General features: G+C 42.4%; 1 protein-coding gene across 1 annotated transcript in view; it reads right to left on the bottom strand.

Annotated features, from left to right (window-relative positions):
- SLC25A46 (solute carrier family 25 member 46) overlaps positions 1-23,203 on the bottom strand; it is a 169,973-nt gene that overhangs the window by 44,359 nt on the left and 102,411 nt on the right. The window contains exons 4-6 of the mRNA XM_078675493.1: positions 19,426-19,503; positions 15,824-15,924; positions 8,826-8,882 (exon numbers count right to left, since the gene is read on the bottom strand). Of these exons, the coding sequence (XP_078531619.1) occupies positions 8,826-8,882; positions 15,824-15,924; positions 19,426-19,503 (236 nt within the window). The remainder of the gene's footprint in view (positions 1-8,825; positions 8,883-15,823; positions 15,925-19,425; positions 19,504-23,203) is intronic.

The raw sequence follows: 23,203 nt of genomic DNA, 5'->3' as shown, positions 1-23,203 counted from the left end.
CCAATTTCTCATGTAAATAAGTCTTCTAATGCTACAGTAGAGCACACGTTTAGTGATCTGCCTCCTCACGAACTATCCTATCGTCTTGCTATGCGCAACAATTCATTCATCCGTATGTTACATTATTCACACCAGACCAGCAATGCCACTAATTGTTGGGTGTGTGGTCGACTCCCCCCTTTTCAGACACCGAAGGGAGTTCTGCCACTCTTTCCTTATCCGTTCTCACATAACGGTTCATGTGGAGCATGGTCCATGTTAACGTCATCCTCAACTGATATGTCCCTTCTGAACAGTACATGTTTTCCAGACAAGCAAGGTCTTCCCCACAGAACAGGGTTAGATCTAGAAAATGAAGTTTATAATTTGGGTAATTATTCTTCGAATTTCATGGTCCTGAATGTTCAGTCTGATCCTACTCCAGACTTACCTGCTATTTCAGTACTACCAGTCAAAGGCGAATTATGTGTCCGAAATAACGGTTCCGTACATGTAGGACATAGTGATTGTACTACTATTGTCGAGTATAGTGACAGTGGGAAATCTATTTTTAAAGCTTCACGTCATTCTTATTTTGTTTGTGGTCAGACCGCATATGTTCGTCTGCCCCTCGATTGGGATGGAACCTGTTACATTGCCTTCCTACTGCCACCAGTTTTTCTAGCCCCATCTGATTATCACAGAAACACACATCTAGTACACATTAGACATAGAAGGGAGATCGAGTCCCCGATTGTCGACCAAACTGAAACTGCTCTAGAACAGTATACAGATTTCAATAGAGGATTCTTTTTCTTTATAGGACCTATCCAGAATAGTAAGTTAATCCGTAGATTAACCAGAACCCTTGAAGCAGTAGTGAATGAGACTGCTTCTGCCCTAGGTAACTTAACCGAAGAGCAATCTGCTATGAGATTTGTCGTGCTCCAAAATAGTCTCGTTCTTGACGTCATACTGGCCGATAGAGGAGGAGCATGTAGAGTCATCGGATCTAGTTGCTGCATTTTCATTCCTAATAACGCGCCGTCTGTTTATTCAGCTATAACCAGACTTCATAAAATTGCCCATCAGTTACACCAGGATCCAGGCACCTGGACATGGTCCGGTTGGTTTTGGAGTATTATTTCTGCCTGGGGATGGAAAATATTGTCACTTCTAGGTATTGCAGTAGCGATCATATTCAGTTGCTGCCTCTGTATACAATGTGGCCCTGCGATTTGCGGCATTTGTGCTACCTCTTGTATTCCTAGTCCCAAGTCCCGTCCTAGATCCCGTTCCAAGAAAATTCGAGACGAGCAAATGATACTGTATGAAATGATAGATGGTATCATGAATATTGATGTTTCCTGATGGAAACGTAGTGACAAGGAGGGAATGTGGAAAAGTAAATTTTGCCATGTTCTGTGTCCCTACGTGTCCCCCATCTTATGTTGTATGTGCATGATTAATATGCCTATGTATTCCCCATGATCGATTAAAGACGCAATTACAGTTGTGTCCATCTCTAGTATGCCAGTTTCCAGTTCTCGTGAAAGCTACGAGTATTAGGCCTATGTAAAGCTACGTTGCCACGTTTCTCAGTGTGCACGTTATTTCATTGAAAGTCCCCGTTTCTAGGCCTCAAAAGGGCCCGGACTCAGATTCAGCTCCTGTCTCCTGAACCCTCTCCGAGGAGCGATACAGCCCCCACCTGTATCCCTGACCCTTCACTTACTTCCTGCCTCATAGTGCCCGGCTCGGCCTGGCTCTGCCTGTCAGTCTGCCAAGAGTATGTTATGATTCTAGTTATCAGTCCAGCTCTCCTTCCCTGCATTCCTAAGCTACTGAATCGCATCAATAGTTTCCGTCATGGTCTAGCCTTTACGTCTCCATGTAAGAGAAATACTGTATTAATGGTCATTTAATATTCCTCAACACACACTACATGTAGAATAATGCATGCACCAGTCTTAGTGTCTGTTAGCCTTTGCCCTGATAACTTTTGGATTCCATCAACATGTTCTCTAAACATCAGATACTAGATAGTGTTTAGGTACATGTCGCTCTGACTCTCCAGACTTTCGTCTCTCCTTCTAGCTCAGAAGTCATAGCCCCCAGCTTCTCCCTAGTAACACGTCATTGCCAGCTTGCGCGCACCACTAGGTTAGAGGTCCCGGCTCCTTAGGTAGCCCCACCCACTGTTCCGCCTACTGTATGTACTGTAATGCAATTGTTTTAGTATATATACTTGTGTATTGTTATTAAAAGCCAGCGCGCTCATTCCAGCTCCTGCCCGACAGCTGTCGGGGCCCCCCCCCCCTGTTGGCTAGCCATCCCAGATCTTGCCCGTGCAGGTTGTCCTGTTCCTGTCCTTTATGCTGTATTAAAACCTGCAAACTCCTACTACCTCGAATCTTGACTCTTATTTATTGAGCTATCTGTTATTGTTATGTCCAGTCAAAAATAGAGGTATTATTTATTTATTTACCACAACTCCAACTTCAAATACCTTGAAGCTGAACTTAACATTCCAGGAACCCACTCTATTCGATTACATACTATCTACCACCCACCTGGTGATACACACCCCTTTATTGATGAACTTTCTGACTTGACTACACAATCCTCATTAGCCAACTCGAAAAATCTCTTCATTGGGAGACCTCAACCTCCACTTGAATGACACCAATGATCCCACTACCACCCTCTTCACCAACCTTCTTGCGATCAATTACGTCAAACAACTTTGTCAGTCCCCCACCCACACCAAAGGAGCCATCCTGGATGCCATCATTACCAACAATGACTTAGCCTTCCTGACCAACATCATCCCCATTGACTCGTCCGACCACCACCTCATCCTGTTCACCATTTCCATCACGCCGCCTCCCCTCACCTTGAAACAAATTAAACCTACGAAATGGACCGGAAATCTAAAACGTATCCCTCCTGGCGAACTGGAGTTCAAACTACAAGCTCAACTGCTCCTCACTCCTCTCTCACAAAATGCAAATGAGCTTACTGATCACTTTAATAAAGCCGTCACGAATGTCCTAGACCAATTGTCCCCTCCTAAACTTAGAACTATAAGAAACATCCCTTCCAAATCTTGGTTTAACCTCGAACTTAACAACGAAAGACACTCCATAAGACTAATAAAGAGCACCTGGAGACAGCATCCCTCCCGCTCTAACCTGACACTCCTCAGATCAGCTAGATCTACATACAAAAAACAATTTTTTAACGAAAAGGCATCCTTCTTCCGTACACAAATCGATCGGGACAAAAACAGACCTAGAGAACTGTTCAACATTATCCGGCACCAAACCTCCTCAGCTCCGCCTATCCTAATGGCCTCCACTGCGAGATGTGAAGAAATTGTCCACTTCTCGGAAAAAATAAATAAAAAAAATAGCCAAAATAGGTCAATCCTTCCACTCAACACAGATCTCAACCAACCCCCTACTTTCTCCTGACATCTCCTCTAATTCACACTGCTGACACCCCTAGGTCCCCCCTCATGCTCTCCCCCTACCTCACCTCACCCTAACCCCTCATCACACATTCCTTCTCCTATCCCCTCCCTAAACTACCCCCCACACTTTCCCACCCCTACTCTTTTCATACCCAACCTCCCAAACTCACGGCCAAAAAACAATGCCTCCCGGCATAATTTCCTCTCTGTAACTGAGCACGAAGTCCAAAGCATTATTACTAAACTAAAACCATCCTCCCATACCAAAGACCCCCTCCCTTATAACCTTGTCCAAGACCTATAGCACATCATCGTCCCATCCTGGACCACAATCATCAACACCTCCCTTGCTACGGGAAGTGTCCCTAGCTCCCTCCAACTTGGTCAAATCTCCCCATGATCAAAAACGCTAATGCTGATCCTAATGACTTATTCAACCTCCTCCCCATCACTAACCTCCCCCTTCTTACTAAAGCCCTGAAAAAATGTGTCTTGCGACAATTAGACAAACTCATTAAACAATTCAACCTTCTGGACCCCTTACAATCAGGCTTAAGAAAAGGCTGCAGCACTGAAACTGCCATACTAAACATTGTTGATGACAACCACCACTTCCTTGATAATGGTGAGACATGTCTTCTTATCCTCCTTGATCTCTCCACAGCTTTTGACACGGTTAACCACTCTACTTAATGTGCTCAAAGATCGCTCTGGCCTCAATGGTACTACCCACAAATGGTTTGTCTCCTATCTCCAACATCGAATCCAACAAATTAAAATTCAAGAAGGTCTATCTAAACCCACTCCGGTCAACCTAGGAGGCCCTCAGGAGCCTATTCTCTCACCCTCACTCTTTAACCTCTTTATGGAACCGCTCAACACCATTCTAAATCAAGCTGGTATCAACTACCATCTTTATGCAGATGACACCCAACTCTATTATAAGATCAAAACCCACATGGACATCATACACCTTAATAACACCCTCACCTAAAACCAATCCTGTTTCCACCTTCAGCATCTCAAACTCAACCCCCAAAAAACTGAAATCATCCTCTTCTCCCCCAAAAACAACCCTCTCTCCATTCAAACTTGGATCTCAGACCTCAATGCCCTCAACTGCTCTCTCTCTCCTTGTCCAACTCAGTAAACTCTCTTGGTATCTCCATCGGAAACAGTCTAAACCCCAATGTCCACATCAAAAATTCGGCTAATTAAGCCCTCTTCACTCTGTCATCTCAAGAAAATCAAACCCTCTCTCCCAACTGAAGATTTTAAATAAGTGGTTCAATCCCTGGTCCTTTCACAAATCGATAACGGCAATGCCATCTTCACCGGAATCCCCAAGGTCCACATAGCTCCACTCAACCTTGCAGCCAGGCTCATAAACGGCTGCAAACGGTCCAACCACATTTCCCCAGCTCTCAAAAAAATGGCTTCCCATCGAAGGCAGATCCGCCTACAAACACGCATGCATCACACACAAAGTCCTCCATCAAAATGCACTACCTTACCTTGCCGTTAAAGTCTCCATAGCGGGCAGCACACGACCCCTAAGAAGCACTAACGCTCTCCTCCTTGTTCAACCCCTGCTAAAAAAATCCCGCTCCTTCTCCGGAAATGCCCCTTACATCTGGAATGCCCTCCCCAAAGACCTATGATGCAACCCTTCCTAAACCAGCTTTAAAAAAAATCTCAAAAAGTACCTCCTCAATAAATATTGGGGGTCTCTTCCTGCGTCTTAAACTCGCTCTTCCATATCTTATAGGTATTTCAACTCTTTTCTCCGAGTATCTTTTTACATGATATGTATAACCTCAAGACTTTTGTGATTCTCAGTCTTACCTGCTGTTTATCCTATAATGATATTGTAAATGTTGTAATTTTGTTTTTCGATATGTTTCTCAGTCTGGTAAAGCGCTCTGAAGTTTTTGATATTCTTTAATGCTGTAATTTGTCTCTTACCGTTACTAGCTCTATCATATAAAGTGCTCTGATACCTCAGGGTCCAGCCAGCGCTATATAAAACCTCTAAAAATGAAAATAAATAAATAAATAAATAAAAGTCAGTTGGGTTTCCCACCTTTAGGATGAATATTGTAGACTTTGTCGTAGCATGCTAGGCTGAAAGGGCTCGAGTCCGTGGTAGCGGTCAGAGGGAGGCACCAAAGAGCATCAAGTTTTCAACCAGAACTGCACAGTTCTTTCAATAAATGTGTATTGCTTCAGGACTGTCATGGTGGGGTGCTACCCACTGTAAGATCCAGTACTGCATCAGCACATTTTAAACTTTTACATACTGAGGAGTGGGGTCTTTTGCCTCAACCGTTTTTGCTCCAAGCAAACAGATACGAGAGGATTCTGCCCGAGGTGTAGTACTACCAGCTCACACTCGTCTCAGAGAGAACGCCCATGTGCCACAAGTAAAAACCAGCTGCTCCTTAGAGGAAATAAGTGATGCCAACCAAATGGCAGACTTAACATTTGAGGGCAGCAGTTACGCACACATAAATGCAGCACAGTTTTTCCTTTCTCTTCCTGAGCTTCTCAACCATCGGGATGCCAGTGCCATAAAAAAGAAAGGTACAAATCTTTATTACTTTATCTCTCAATATGAGCTCTTTTTAGTTCAAAACCGTCAGCCAGACATGTATGTTGATTCAGCTAAAAGTGTTTGGAATACACCAGATATAAAATAGAGCCTTGCTTAGCAGATTAGGGGAAAGCTGTGTTCTACCATCTTCTTTGGTAGGTGGATCCAGTTTTCCGATTATATATTCACAATCCTGCAAACCTGGTACAAGTTTTCTTTTGGGAAGGATAGTAATCCAGTTGTTCTTTTGATACCAGCAACCTTTGCAAGATGCTTGGAAATGACTTCATTGCACCTTTGTGTTTGCTCTAAAGGTCACTTCTATTCAGCTGTACAGACCCAGGGCTTTCTAACAGTGAGTTGAAACTTTATTGGAAGAATTAAGTTTTTTGCTTGATCTAGACGTCATCCAGTAGGATCTTCATTTTCAGCTTATCCTGTCACCTCACTCCAGTTGGTACCAGACCTTTATTGATAGCATTACTTCCTATTCAGAGGACTTTTCCTGTTTTTTAAGCTTTTCTCTGAAGAAAGAGTACCATCCAGTTTCTAATGTCTCATCTCATCCATAATCGTAAGCTACATCAGGGACTTCAGTGTGGGAGGAGGGAAGTAGCATCCTTTACCTTCATAAGCAAACACGAAAGACTCATCTGGCAAGAACCTAAGTTAAACTAGGAAGAGTGGAGAGATGACTGAGCCCTAGGGGACTTAGATTTGGTGCGGTAAAGCAAGGATGTGAAAAGAATGGAGATGACACTATATGAGGTAGGATGCCAAGTGGAAAGGAGAACTGAGATGATGCTAGATCAGTCGAAGAGGTAGGCTGCCAAGTTCCTCCTGGAACATGACAAAGTCGATAAACAGGGACTGCAGAGATAAGGCAGCAAATCTGTTTCTGTTCGTAAAAGTCTTAATAACCATTTTCGGATCTAAAGCCCATTTGATGGTGAATGAAACTGGGGATCTGAGTGAAAATAATCCTTTCCATCAGTTTTATTGAGAGATTAGTCAGTAATTGGCTGGTGAGGAAGCATCTTTTCTTGCTGACTTCTACTACGAGATATTCTGGTCTAAACACTATATGCACAATCTATTGCAACTCAAAGGCTATAAGGCTTAGAAACAAAAATCATGGCCTGTTTTAGAATGTCTACAGTTCAAAGGACATTCAAATATCAGTACTACAAGAACTCAAAAACCAAGTAGCTAAACTTCTGAGAAACATAAGGCTGCCCCACAACACCCCCACTCCGGTTCAAAAAATCAGGACTGCACCAAAATCTATTGTGACTTCTCGGTTAGGAGGGGGAGGAGGCCTGGAAACCATAAATGATATGGCCACACATTGGCCATCATATGATCTTTGTCCTAGTTCCCAAAGATTGAGAATGGCTTTTGGCCGAAGAGGAATTGGAGAAAAGATGCAGATCAAAATGTCTGACCAGATTATCAAGGGCAATTGTCTTGATATAGGAATCTGGATAACAGGATACAAAGTATCTTTCTCTTGCGTTTCTCACAAAAATCTTTCTGAGACAATTCGGTCATTGAATCTCATCAGAAAGAATTGCTGAAAGTACCCATCTACATTTCCCACACCATGGAATGAACAGTTGTCACCCTTAAGTCTTAGGCAAATATCCAATGGCAGGCTGTTTAAGCTTCCTTACTCCGTCTGGAGTCATATGCCCCAATATTTTGTTGTGGTAGTACAAGAGATGTGTTGTCTACGGGTACCATGGCTATGTCTGATGTAATTTATGGAAGAGAGGACTAGAAAGACAGACTTCATCTTTAGCATGTTGCCATGGTCTGACTTCAGACAGTGCTGAATGTCACTACTTAGTGATTAATGAGAGTCCATTAAGGAAGTATTTAATAGGCCTAGATAAAGAGATGGCTGCTTTTGATAAACTACTCACTTGCGTGGGACTACCAATGGAAACTGCTACACCGTTGAAAGTTGACCTTTTAGACATTCTTATAGATACCCCATGAGAACATGTATGAGTCCGAGACATTCTGTAAACACCCTAGTCGAGCTATAAATACACTAAAGTGAAACTAGACACAAAACAAAAGCAATAGGTGTTCATTGAGTGGTTGTCTGCCTAAGCAGAAAAGGGAATCTATGTCAAGGGAACCTCAGCACATGGTGCAGTTGGTTGTTCATGGGCCTCTTTATCAGTGACAAGACACATCATTAAAAAAGGATGACTGAGATTGAAGGAGCTGCACGGCGAAATGCACTTTCCCAGAAGTGACTGTATTTAGCTTTGCTCGAGCCATACAATAATCTGTTGTATTTTATCCAATGAAAGTGATGCCAAGAACAGACAATATTTAGCCAGACTGCAGTAGTAAAAATAAACCTAAATAAATCTCAGAAATTCTGAGAATGGACCTCTTAATATTTTAAGCCTGGCCCAAAAGAAAGGCTCCGGTACTCATAGGTCCTCCTGTAACAATCAAACACAGTAATCTAAAATGACACCAAAGGTAAAACGATTAAGGAAAATGCAGATTATTTTTTAATCATTTGGAGATATTCAATGCCTACTTATCCTTAGACGATCCTGTCCTTTAATGCTAGAAGATTTAGTAAAAGTGCTACCAAAAAATGGACATCACTAGCAATATGATGGGATGAGACAGATGATTATCCAGCAGTGCATGAATTATAGAGTTCCATGGATTTAGCAAGGATCTGTTTGTAAACATTACAGCCAATACATGCTAAAAAAAAATGAAAGCAGGACAATATACCATACTCACGCTTTCAAAAGAAGATGGCCTCCTATTTTCTTTGCATTCCATTTGTGGGAGAGCTCTCTGAATCAAAACACAGAGATGGGAGGTTACTGCAGAATTAAGTCTACAAAACAAACAGCTTTTTACTCAATAATAAGAAAGAAACATATAATGCTTTAAACAACCACAGTGTCAGTGTTACATTGTAGATCAATTAAGAAGAGAAAGAGGGGAGTACTATCAATTGAGAAGTGTCCGAAGCATGCTGCTGTATTAGCAACTATTTTCATATAGCAAGGAGACTATCTCGGTCTGAACTGGCTCACAGATGTAGCATGGGCGACAAAGATAAAGGACCACTAAAAACCTATTTTCACACTTACAATTTAAATTGTTGGAGTTTCTTATGATTTTTTACCCAGAGAAACCACGGGCTAAAGCACTAACATTTAATACTTTATGGATACAAAGTGTTAATACAAACACTCAATTTGCACATCATTCATGGTGACTTTTTTTTTAAACAAAACATACAGCTCAATTGTCAGGAAATGTTATGTACAGAAAGGGCACAGGAATGCGTGGGCCTGTGAACAGAAAGTGACTGTTCCTTTTTATAGTAGTAATTATTTATACCGATTCGTGCCATTGATATAGTGCAGACCAAGCCACAGCGGGCTTACCAAGAACCAAACACATAGAAATTGGAACTGGAAAGACACAGTAACCTTAGCACAGTGGAACAGGGTTATGGGATGAGGGTAAGAGTAGGGAGGTATTGGAAGGATGCGTCCTTCTTCATTCGAGCAACGTAGCCTGAATACATTTTGAGTGTTTTCCTAAAGGATGGATTTAGATTCAGTCTGATGTTTTGCAGATTTTGGTTCCGTAATCTTGGAGGTGAGCAGGATAGGGCTTGCTTTGTTATTGTGCTTTTCTTTGTTATGGGGATCTCGAGGATAGGTCCTTTCTCTTCTGGTGGTCTATAGTTTGTCTTTGTCTGATCTGGGGGATAAAGCACAACCCTCAAAGACAAAAATCAAAATGAAGTTTGCACATTTAATAATTGTTACTGGCCAAACAGCGGATATCCAGTCCGAGGATGGTGGGATGGGCAGCAGAGATAGTTAAATGGGTTGAAGCTGAGATAGCCATAATCAGAAGTCTGAGTAGAACAGGAGCCACAGATTATTGTTTTGGGTACTGGTTATTATTCCTGTAAATAATGATTGTATGTACTCCCCTTATCTCTCTATGCTCCATCGCACAGCACATTCCTACTCGTGTACTCAGGGTATATTGAGCTGTTATGTTACTAGTTGATTCAATGCCCATTAGATTCCCCATGTTAGACACATTTTCTGATTTGTTACCTTTACCTCAAATTGTAAAGCGCTCTGATATCCTTCGGGATCAAGTTTGCGCTATATAAAACTTTATAAATAAATATCTTTAATTCAAGATTCAGCAGATTGTGAGACTTCAGTTATTCATGAAAAGGGAAGCAAGGACCTATAAAACAAATTATTGAAACATAACAGTGGTGTAAATCTATAATTCAATAGATTTTCACTGCATCCAAAGAGGACTTGAGGAAACCATGACAATCCGGGCATAAATGTGGCATCCCTGGTACCATAAGAACACTTCTGGAACTGTGAAGATAAGGAGGAGGACTGCCCTGTTGTCTGAAACCTGAAGGAAGACTGGTCCTACTTCCCTTGAACCCAGGATCCCAGAAGTAACTCCATGGTTGGTTGGCTTCCCTCTTGTTTGAGCTAAAGGGACACAACAAACTTTCCTCTCTGCCCAACTGCCCAGATGACTAGTTCCACATTGACTTGTCCTCGACAATGCTGCTGGCCTTCATTGGAATGAGTCCGAAGCCCCAAATGGTTCCCCCAAGTCATTGTTAAGAGTTTATTCCTCCTGTCCCAAAAACTGCAAGAAGTGGGACTTAGGAACCTTTTGCCAACTTTCTTCCTTGAGAACCGACAAAGATGGGGATAGTCGTCAAAGCCTCCGCCATCGAATTACCAGTGAGCCTCAACTTGCTTGTTTGCCCTGCTGAGGAGATCTGATTTCTAGAACGTTTTTTAAGTCTGAATGTAGAGGGCTTTATCTGGACCGATTCAGACCAGTATCAGATCGATGTTGAAGCCCTTCTAGTCATGGACTTCAGACCTCGCCTGCTGAGAACTATCCTGATCTCCGTCCCACTTCGGATCCAGCTTGGCTCCTTTTGCAGAATAAATGTTTTAAGTGCAAACATAAACTTTCCAGTAGGATGAACCTGGTCCCTGAACCCGACCAGCGATCCATCGCAGCTGGCCTTAACTTTCACTTTCATCCTGTGTAGTGCAACCAGGTAATCGTGGTTGGTACTTTGTGCCTTTTGGCACTATGTTTTATTCAAAATGTAAAAAATCATTATTCTGGTTCTACTTATTGCATTCTTGTCACTTTAGAGTCATTTTACTTATTACAAATTTCTCTAGTTTTCTAAAGTGGTTTGGAAATTGTCTTGAGTTGTGTTTCCACCTAATTACCATTTGAATGCAGCATAAATAATTTACACATGCCTCAAAGGTAAGGCTGATTGCTTTGTGTCAAGCTACTAGACGGTAAAGCAAAGGTTTATTTAGTGACTTTAGTAGTTTACCCTTACCCCTCAACTAATACTCCAATTTATTACACTATACATAAGGATTTTCAATGGTATATTGGGGCTGTGTACCCGTTTAATTCTCCTCTTGTAAATCAGATTTTTTTTTCCATCATGGCTCAGTAAAATATCACATTTACATATAGAGCTACATACATGCAGCAGCACATGCGTTTTGTAAACACACCCATTAGCTGGACACAACCAATACAAAATTAAGGAGAGAAGTAATATGGAAATTGCACACCACTATGTAAACTATAAAACAAACTAGCACACTCACTGGATGATGTAATCAATGATGTCATTTGATATGTCACGAGTAATGACATAAATGAGGTCATAGAAAATGTTAGGAGTGATGTAATATATGAAGTCATAAGCAGTGCATTGTGGGGCGCAAGTTATAGTTCTGTAAACAAAAGCTGGTTAATTTATGTGTTTTTTTTTTTTTAGTTCAAAACGTTAATGTGGTCATTGACATTCACCAAACTGTAACGTTACTTTAACCTTTGTTTTTTTAAGTGAATTTGTAAGTTTTCTTTTTAAAGAACAACAAAAAAACAACAACTCCTGGCAGCCAATCAGAGCGCTCCTTCCCGTGTGAGTCTGATGCCCTTGGGAGACAATAGGCCCAAGGGAAAACAATCTTCCTACCCAATCAGGATGCTCTATTTTTTTTTATTGGGTTTGAGGGACTCTTGTGAGAGTCACTAGAACCCAACTGCCCAGATATCTATTTTTTTTAACTTTACTTTTTCAGCCACTACTGAATGGAGTTACATCAAATCACAAAAAGCACAATCTAAGTACCAAGATGTAGCTTCCTGCCACTTTTGCTGTAACCCATTTTTTGCGGTAAAATTCTTAAAGAAGTCTATGAAAAACGCATGCGGATTTTGCGACCCCCCCCTTTTTGCTTGACGGATCACCCCAAAAGTTTCCATGCACAAACTAGTCAAAAAGTATAATATTTTTGGAAAATTTCGTGGAGATTTGTAAAATGGGGCCAAAGTAATTAGCAACACGAAAAACACATTTCATGGAACCGCTGACCTAACTATAACTATGATGTATTGCATCATATTTACTGAAAAAAACGGAGGTTAAAGTGATGTTTTAGGGGCCCATTACGATGTCGGGCGGATTGCCCCCGCCAGGCTGGCGGTAGACACCGCCAGCCTGGCGGGGGCAATCCGCCCGACATCCTCACTCGTTCCCCCCCCCCCCGCCATATTAGGATGGCGGGGGGGGACCACGACGGACAGAAAGACCGTCCGCCGCTTTTCCGCCCCGGTCGCTTTGCGGCCGTGGCGGAAAAGGAATAATATGGTGGCGGTGTCTATCAGACACCGCCAGCCATATTAGGATGCCCTTCTTGACAGACTCGTTGCAGGCCCCCTGTGAGTCTGGGGGGTGTACATGGGGGGTACCTATGGTACCCCCCCGCATTTCAAAGTGCAACATGGCAGGCACCGCGCGGTGCCTGTCATTTTGTGCTTTGAAATGCACAACGTGCATTTTTACCATTGCGGCGGGTGGCGCTTTCTGCACCGCCCGCCACAATGGTGAAAATACAGGATGCGCCCGCCAGTGTGGCGGGCGCATCCTAATGCTCAAGGCGGGACCGCCGCTCCAATGGCGGGCGGTACCGTTTTGCACGAGGATGGCGGGCGGCCAAAGTCCGCCCGCCATCCTAATGACCCCTTTAGTTAGATGAAAATGCCAGTTAAAAGTTAACATTTTAAACTGAAAAGGCCACATAAAGGCACCCGTTCTAGTTTACGGAGCTAATTAGAAAAGTCTCTCCGGAAGCGAAAGTTTGTCTATGGTGATAAATGCCTTACAGGTGATAAGAAACAAGAAATCCTCTATCAATGGGGCTATACAGGAATTAAGCAAGGACTTTACCTACATAAAATTAGGTGGGTTGCCTAGACTGCTGCACCGGGAAATGGAATTGGTGGTGCAAGAACTGGAAATAGAGTCATGGAAAAGGGGAAAAGTGCATGATTACTCTGATTTCTCTATTGGAGGATAAGGTTGAATGATTGAAGAATACAATGAGAGCCTCATAGCCTCAGGTTTTGGAAGCTAATTTTCCCCAGAGACTGACAATGTCAGGATAGCATTCCATGGTTTCCTGAACACGGAGGTTCAGGGACTTTTTTCATAGGGTGTTGCAAGAGTATTCAGGGCAACACGATTGTCCTCTAGCACTCCTGCTGGCAAACAGTCTGGGTGGGGCTTTTCCTGATGACGCTGGCTGATCACAAACAAAGGGAGGTAAAATAAGTAGCGGCTGCAAACTTGAATGATTCGACTGTGCACACACCTATCAAGATCTTAGCCATATTACGTAACTAAAATGACAGGAACTACAGGATATATAAATGAAAAAAACCTATTATAACAGGTGGACTTCTATCATTGCGCTTGCCAGGTCTATTTGTGTGAGCCGGGGGAGTGCAGGTGTATATGTTTACACATACAACCACCACAGATTATGGCCTGAACGTACATTCCAAGCTTTGGACATTTTCACAGGTATCGCTTCAGGACTGTTCAGGTTTTAAGGGTTGATGACAATTTGTCTGGCTGAACTCTCTTAATAAAGATGCTTCAAAAGTAAATTAAAAAATGTCAAAGAACACACATGTATTCAGTCAATATATGCTAACCTCGAAATAAAAGACATTTATCCAGCTACAGTTGTAATAAGCACATAATAATACCTTCAAATCAACAAAAAATGGTGTCCCATATTTCTGAAAGACATATACCACTCCTTTTTAGGTTTTGCCCGCACAACGCTGTGCTTGCAAAATCTCTTGCATTAAAAAAAAAACAATCTTAAGAGGGGCTTAGAACTTGCCCAATACTTACCTGAACTTACCATTTGTTTATTACGTCGCTCTAATTTACATGCTTTTTTATTGGTCAGCACGTCAACTGTGCACATCTAACTGCTTTGCATATCCATGCCATGGAGCCTGGCCTAAGTACAGCTTCCGGTCACTGACCTCTGGCCAGTGTCCTTTCACTGGCTACCTCTCTGAAGGTTCTTTTTTTTCTCCATTTCCTATAGAGCACTCTGCTTTTCTCCTCCCAGCTTGAGGTCGCTGCTCCTTCACCCGCTCGCTTGCCTCCCCCTGTTGCTGTTCCTCCCCCACATACCTACCTGATGTTCCCCTCCATTGCTTCCCGAAGAACACTCAATGACCAACGTGCATAGATCCCGCAGATTGGAAATAGCACCATGCTATGTTCACATTTTTTCTGCTCAAAAGCACAAGAAATACTGGGACTTGTAGTTTCACAGATTCTTTTCTCTCTCTTTTCTTTTAAAAACTTATGGTGCTACAAGTGTTAGCGTGCTAAGCGCTGCAAAATAGAGAGCAGGATTGGCTGAAAGTATCCCATATGACACAAGGCATCTAACAAGTACTTTGCATTGGATGAAAAAATACAGTTGGTAAAATATTTCCTAAACACGCTATAAAACACGGTTTGCATTGAAGGGGCACTGCTTCTAGCCAGAGTAGTGTGAGCTCTGCTTGGAGCTGTCCTCACGCTCACCGGCAGCTGTTTCCCCCTTACTTGGGAACACAATTAGACTTTGAAAAAGATACAAGGCTTGTGACTCGACAGAGCCCGGATGTGCATGACGGCTGTTGTTTAAAGTTCACAGGGCATAGGTATCGCAAGCATAGGGGCGTAGGGTCAGCTGCCTGACATTATAGCTTTGTGGAAAGCACGTTTCAAATTAATTGTGTGGAAGTTATTTAAGATCTAGCAAGGCATTTGGAATGCTGTGTGGCCAAATTAAGATATGGAATGTTTTAAGATTATTGCAAAATGGAACCACCAACTCTCCCTCCAATTCAAACTTTCTTTGTAAAACAGAGTAAAGAGCAACACCGGGAAAGCCAAGGAGTTTTGCCTCTGCGAAATATACTGGTTTTGTCAATTTTTTTAAGACATGTTGCACAGCGGCGCTAGCTGCTGTACAGCATAGCATGGCTTAAAGCTTTTTTTTTTTTAAACTTTGACGCGGACAGTGTTAACAGGGTCATACTGCATTTTTTTCTTTTACTTTAAGGCATCCTGCACAGCAGTTAGCGTTGCTTTGTGACATGTCTAAAAACATTAACAAAACCAATGGATTTTACAGTCAAAACCTATTGGCTTTGCCAGTGTTTGTTTTAAATGATGCACAATTAATTAATTTCGCAAGATGGGTTTGTGAGGTGCTATACATCACATTGCATGAAGCAAAACACCTCTTCAACCAACTGACAAGAACTCTTAATGACAATGACAATCATTATGGGTACATTTCGGAGGAGTAAAATACCTTGGAAGGGGGGTGCATTCGCTTATTATCCCTTCTGCTCCCAGTGTGATGCCTTGAACAATGAAGGTGCTTCCCATGCCTTTCCAAAGAGCCCTTGGCCCCTAAAATCCAAATGAAATACTATTATTGTCAATTAATCATTTTGCTATTTATTTTATTAAAGACATAATTAAACAATTTCTGATGCTACTCGAGTGGAGTTAGTGAAAGCACAAAAACCATGCAGAGTATTTATGTTTTTTTAAAGTAATGGTTACTGAAGCTTTAGTAATGTCCCTCAAAATTACCCTTTGTCGGCATAATAAATTAACTTTGATGGAAAATGAATCATGTGCAAAAGCCTAGCTGCAGAATTCTATTTCAATGAGCTGCACGCCCATTTACTAGCTTGCCATAAACATGCTTGCAGAATGAAATAGTAAAATCTCAGCATCATTAAGTCACAAAAAGTAGATGAGATGACTTATTGTCTCAGAACAGTTAAGTCTAAGAGAAGATATAGCGGGTGCCCTGGTTTCCCAATGCAGCATGCTACTATTGCCAGTCGTATCGCAAAGTAAATTGTAAAACTTATACAACAATACAACAATTTATGAACTGTAGGAAACAGTAAGGATTTGGAAACTGGAAGAGTTCAAACAAGCTCCTATTAGCAAAAAAACTGGTTGAGAGTTATAAAAGAGGGCATTATGGATTCCATGCGAGTCAACAAACTGTTCTTTACTAAAGGGATCTTCAATAAATTCATAAACTCTAGAAGATAACCATGCACATGCAGCGACCTGGAACACTTCTAAAAGAGAGAAAAAGATACATCTTGAACCATAGATAAACAAAGCCTATGTAGAGGTTATGTTTTCTTTTTTATCACTTACCAATAGGTATACAGTATATATTAAAAACCAACTACAGATTAAAATGGGATGTAAAAATACAAGGAGCTGCATTGCTGTTACAATCTTTGCCATTTTCACCATCTGGAAAGAAAACAAATGAAACTGCTTCCAAAAGCCTCATGAAAAAAAAAACTGCATTGCCACAGTAAGGGAGCAAAGGGCCTCCACAATCTTGCGTGCATCTCAGTGACAGTGGATTTCCCAGTTCTAGTGAAGTAAGTACAATGATCTTCTTCCCATTAAGAGTGCTTTTTTTTTGTTTGCAGATTTATATAAAGCGAACTCGACCCAAAGGTATTCGAGCGCTTTACATGAGCACCGGTTACGTTACACAAGGACACAATCATTTCTTTTTGTTTTCTTTCTGATAGGCACAGGGAGATTAAGTGATTTGCCCAGAATCACAGGATGTGGACGCGCCCCTGAGGCTTGAACCATGGTTTCCAGCACCAAAGTCGGCAGTCTTTGGTGCTGAAATTTATAAACATTAGATCAGAGTAGCAAGCTCATCCCTTACTAGATGGAAGGATAGGTGTGTCGGAGGACCGGCTCAGGGAGGGGAGAACATGTATAAATTATTTAAGGAGGAAAACACTGGACTACTCCTAAATCCTGCTTTGGGTAAAATGGTGCACAAAGGAGTTCTGCTCTCTTACAAACAAAGTCTCACCCAGCCCTTCAACAACTTACCCTTTAAGAATGCTCACATATCAAGGCCGAATGGCCTTGTATTTCTATACTTGGCATTCTCAACCGAGCTCTGAACGACTTATTGACCATTATACCTTCCAGTAATGCACGAAAACCAAAATCTGAAGTGGTTCTGGCTGACTACTGCACTTCTAGCAGGAACACCCTTCATAAAGGAAAGTCTAACACTTATAATTAGCTTCTGGTGCATAGTAACGAGTTGCATTGCACTGATATATACCATAACTTATAGAAATAAGGAATGGACATCCTTTTCACACAACGTCCTAATTGTAATTGGGAACTAGTCACAAAAACCATTCAGCAATTCAGAATGGGTTTTTCAAATCACAAAAAGTGTTCAGGGCCACATGTATGATGCATTTTACCAGTCCCGTTTGCGACCGGTAAAATGCATTTTTCTATTTACAAACACTATTTTGCGAGTCTGTAACCTATTACCGACTCGCAAAATAGGGTTTGCGCGTTGCTATTAAGCAGGGGCTCGCATAGTAATAGCGAGTCGCAGGGGGATGATCAAATTTTTTGCGACCGGAATGCGATCTGAAAACAATAGCAGTTTACCACCTATTTCAAGTAGGTGGTAAGCTAGTCCCAAACGGGAAGGGGTCCTCAAGGGACCTCTTCTCTTTTGTGAATCATAGCGAAAATGTTTTTTAAGAGCTGGCTAAGTCCCATGGACCACTGTCTACCCTACAAATATTTAATTTTTCTTTTTGAAACGTACCCTGTTTTCCTTTAAGGAAAACGAGCAGCATTTAAAAAAAAAAAAAGTTGGTTTATTCAAAAGCAAACAGACATGGTGGTCTGCTGTCCACAGCAGTCCACCAACCCTTTTTTATTGCCCATTGCGAAATTACGACCTACTTCATGAATATTGTTGAGGTAGGTCAATTGCGACCCCATATGGAATTGCTAATGTGTCTGAGATACAATAGTACATTTCATTTGCGAGCCTCTAATTGAGAGTCATAAAAAATTGCAATTAGAGACTCGCAAAATGAAATGGTCGTACATCTGGCCCTTAGTTCATTGCAAAAAGCAACAAGGATTTTGTGAAACACAGGTTTGCAACTGCAGAATGGGCTTTGTTCATGAAGCTGGCTACCATGCCTATGAAAGAGGAGATTCAAGCAAGAAAATATTAAAGAGTAAAAAAAAAAATTAAGTGCTGCACGTTGCTGTAAAATTATCTGAGGCCCTCATTACAACTTGCATGGAATAGGATGGGGTATTTACCATACACGCAAATACAATTACCGTAAGATAAGGTATTGATCACGTGTGGCAAATACCAGCTTCAGAGCTTTCAGCATCAAAATGCGGCATAACGCAATAAACTGTTTTGAATACACTGAATTCTGCATGTTTTACCGCTTCTGCGGGATGTTTCATGATCCTTTCGGTAGGGTATATCGGTCATAAGCTATCAGGAGAAAATTGTCTGGGTGTGATAATCACACAACTCGTAACTCCGATCCTTGTACAAACTCTTGTATATACTCTTGTACCCAAGGCTTGATTGGTTAAAAAAAAAATAGAAGGTCCAATTGCCACTTCGATGCATGCTGTGATTGTGGGACCTCCTGGATATATTAAAGTGACTGCAATATTTTCTTTACATAATAATAGATACCTATCAAAAACGATTTCGTCCATCTTTTCCATATTTTTGAATAAAATGTTTTAATACATATGTCAATTTTGTTAAAAGATAAAGAAAATGTTGCTTATACATAAACATTGGCTGGTTATGGTCAGAGACAGATCTCGTTGTAAAAGTGTTGGGGATCCTGCACATCTGAGATATTTCAATCTAATGACAATCTAATAAAGAATTCCTTTTCTGGTGCGAAACTCTGTTAAACAGCACACTTTTAGGACACACTATTACATTTGCAAATGCTTTACATTAAGATCGATTTCTAGTTAGCTCTATAACTTTTACAGTAACCTGGAGCTTCGATGACAACCGAGACATCCACAAACACGCACCTGTGCCTTGCTGAAGCTGTACATAATATTGACAATGGTAAATGGAGTGAGGTGGTAGTTCCTGGCATGATAATTAACCTGCAAAATCAGCATTAAAAAAATACATTTAATAATAGTTCTTGATGAATTAACAGCATATAGTATGACGAACATGAAATATAAACGACAAACAATTCAAGTATACAAATCTCGAGAAAATATAGGAATCTTATCGAAAGATTACTCACCTTTATTAATGCTCTTTCTGGTGGATATGCTATATAACATCTGACTTTCCCTCTTTAGAAATCCCACCAGACTGGATCCAGAACTTCTTCCAGCAATTATTCCCATACCCCGGAGGGTAGAGCTATCGGACTCCACGGTGGTCTCGTCCCACCATTGGAAGGTACAGTCCAGAGCAATGACGTCAGTTTAAATTTGAACTCCTCTGTCTCTTGGATGTGGAGCAATAGATTCAAAAAAGCAACAAAGTACAGTACTTAACATAGAACCTTATTAACATCTAAAACCCTGCTCGGGAGGGGTCTTAGGGGCACTGAGGAATCTGCAATTAAAGTATCTGCAAGAAAGAGCATTAAAGAAGGTAAGCAGCTTGATCTTCTGATGGACACTGCTGATTACTCACCTTATGAAGACATGCTAAAGCAGTAACTCCCAAGGGTGCAGGGTCTGCGGAGTTGATTTCGCAGCAGAGATACCTGCAGGACTGGGAGGGCAAAATGGCCCTCTCCGAGGAACAGGCAGTCAAGGCAGTAATGCCTGGTGAGGTGTGAATGGATGACCATGTAGCAGCAGAGCAGATGTCCAGCACTGGAACAACACCTGACCAAGACTGTAGGGGTGACCTTGGCTCTGAAAGAAAGAGTGCAAAGGGCCTCAGGAGGCTCCTTCTTGACCAAGGCATATCACATTTTTAAGACGACAACAATCCATCCAGAAAAGGTCAGTTTCTGAATTGCCCTTCTTTTCTTAACACCAGCGAACTCCATAAAAAGTTGACCACCTACTAAATACTCATTAGTTTTAGCACTATTAGAAGCAAAAGGGCATGAGGCACCAGAAGGATGCATGAGACCAAAAAGCCTCTGAACAGTATGATTTGCAACACAGAATGAGCCAGAAACATATGTATCATATCATGAATGCCCTGCATTTTCTACAATGTAAGCCAACCAGACCCAGTAAACAGCCCTATAATTGGAATCCACTGTAGGGGTTGAAGATGAGATTTCAGTTCAGTGATGGAGAATCCAGGAGGTGGGGAGGGAGACTTAGGGGAAGTTGAAAGGCAGGACAGTGAAGTAGATGTGTTTCAACTGACAATAAAGCAGAGGGTATACTTGTGGGGTTTACTGGAGACCATGTCCTCTGTCCCCCATGCACCCTCTTGATGCGCGAGGGCAGAAGACATTTCCACTCATAACAAATGGTTGTGTGGGCTGACAAATGGTTGAGTAGGCTGCTGCGCCTACTGGGAGGTTGGTCTTTGGCAGTAAAGCACAGAAAGTAGCTCCAGAACTCCAGGGATTGCTGATGAAATTGGCAGGGTGGAGAAAGCAGAATTCCCAAGGAGCAGAACGTAGCACGGCTATAACTGAATGGCTCCAGCACCAAGAGAGCCTTATCCACTTGGAACCAAATGACATTACCATAAAGGACTCCTGGCTATCCAGGGAATAGTCTGTGGTGTGCACCCAAGCATGATGCCAAATCACCACTCCTGTGCCCATAGCGCAGTCACTTCAGTCCGCAGTGTCCTGCTCAGCGCATAAACTGTATTTGACCATGTCAAAAAGGCTGAGTCACCAGGCAACGGCCTGTGGCATATCACAATAGGGCGACTCACTGGTGGCCCAGAACATGGTTTCAACCATGTCATCACCAACTCTCCATCAAGTGCAGCAAGGCTGTGGAAAAGTAAATTTTGCCATGTTCTGTGTCCCTACGCCTCATCCATCATATGTTATGTGTGCATGATCAATATGCATATGTTATTCCCCATGTCTGATCAAGACGCAATTATAGTTGTGTCCACCTCTGGTATGCCAGTTTCCAGTCCTCGTGAATACTACGAATATCAGGCCTATGTAAAGTAATGTTGCCACGTTCCCCAGTGTGCACGTTATTCCATTATAAAGTCCCCGTTTCTAGGCCTCAACAGGGCCCGGACCACAGATTCAGCTCCTGTCCCCTGAAGCCTCGCTGAGGAGCGATACAGCCCCCACCTGTATCCTCGACCCTTCACTTACTTCCTGCCTCGCAGTGCCCGGTGCAGCTCGGCTCTGCCTCTGAGTCTGCCAAGAGTATGTTATAGTTCCGGCTATCAGTTCAGTCCTCCTTCTCTGCATTCCTAAGCTACTGAACTGCATCAATAGTTTCCGTCATTGTCTAGCCTTCTCGTCTCCATGTTAGAGAAATACTGTATTTAATGGTCATTTAATATTCTTCACCACGCACTACATGTAGAATAATGCATGGTCCAGTCTTAGAATCAAGTTAGCTTTTCCCCTCATGACTTCTAGTTTATATCAACATGTTCCCTAAACATCAGATACTAGATAGGGTTTAGGTACATGTCGCTCCGACCCTCCAGACTCTAGTCTCTGCTCCTAGCACAGAGTTCATAGCCCCCAGCTTCTCCTAGTAATACGTCATTGCCAGTTTACGCGCACCATTAGGTTAGAGGTCCCGGCTCCTTAGGTAGCCCCCTCCAATGATTCCGCCCATTCATGACATATTCTGTTACGTTTGCACCACATGTCTATGTATACGCCCAGTTACACCTACTTTTACTGTTATCTTTCGCGACTGCTACGCGTCACGCCTTCTGCTCCACCCACTGCTACGCCTACTGCAATGTAATGCTATGTGTTCACGCTATGTATAAATGCTCATGTATTGTTATTAAAAGTTAGCGCGCTCATCCCAGACCCAGCCCCGGCAGCTGCCGGGCCACTCTAGCCCTGCCATTCTGTTCCTATGCAGGTTGTCCTGATCCTGTCCTTTATGCTGTAATAAACCTGCAGAAACTCCTACTACCTCGAATCTTGACTCTTATTTATTGAGCTATCTGTTATGCTATATGCCTAGTCAAAAATAGGGTATTATTTATTTATTTACCACATAATGGCGCCCGAATAGGGACTTGCCCTTTCCCCACGCGTCGGTGAAGCCACGCCGACCCCCTGACCCTCTGCAGTCGTGACGGAACCATACCGTGCACTGGCAGATATTTCTGCTCCAAGTATCCCTCAGGCCCACGGAGGAGACGGAGGAGGCGGTCCAGCATCCAAACGAGACGGTGGAGGAACGCGGCGAGTCCCGACCAGAGCCCAAGCCGAGAGTCCAAGGTCCGAGGTATCCGGAGGCCCACCCGTAACTGAAGTCCGAAGTCCGTCGTCGTAGCAGTCCAGTCCAGTCCAAGGCCTTCCGTTCCGTGCTGCCCGGTGAGTACCATTGCTGGGGTAGTATCTAGACAGGACCAATCTAAATTGACTCCTGGTCCGTGGGTTGGTGGTGCCCAGACTCACAAACGAAGTGTTCACCTAGGTGGATACGGGTCTTGATGCGTTCCTTTATGGGACCGGTATGTTCCGTACTGTTACAGCAGTGCATCCAGTAATTCTAGTCTGTTCCGTTCTCGAGAAAATTCTTGTATTTCTGCTCTCAGTATTCCAGGTAATATTCTGTTCAAACTGTTATTTATAATGTTCTTCATGTATTTGAATGTTGTGGTATGAGTGTGACGTGATTTCGTGTTTATTGTGTATTGTAT

The sequence above is a fragment of the Lissotriton helveticus genome, chromosome 2_1 (assembly GCF_964261635.1).
Source record: "Lissotriton helveticus chromosome 2_1, aLisHel1.1, whole genome shotgun sequence".
In the NCBI taxonomy this organism is placed as follows: domain Eukaryota; kingdom Metazoa; phylum Chordata; class Amphibia; order Caudata; family Salamandridae; genus Lissotriton; species Lissotriton helveticus.
The sequence above is the reverse complement of the archived record's forward strand: the minus strand, read 5'-3'. Positions and strand labels throughout refer to the sequence as shown.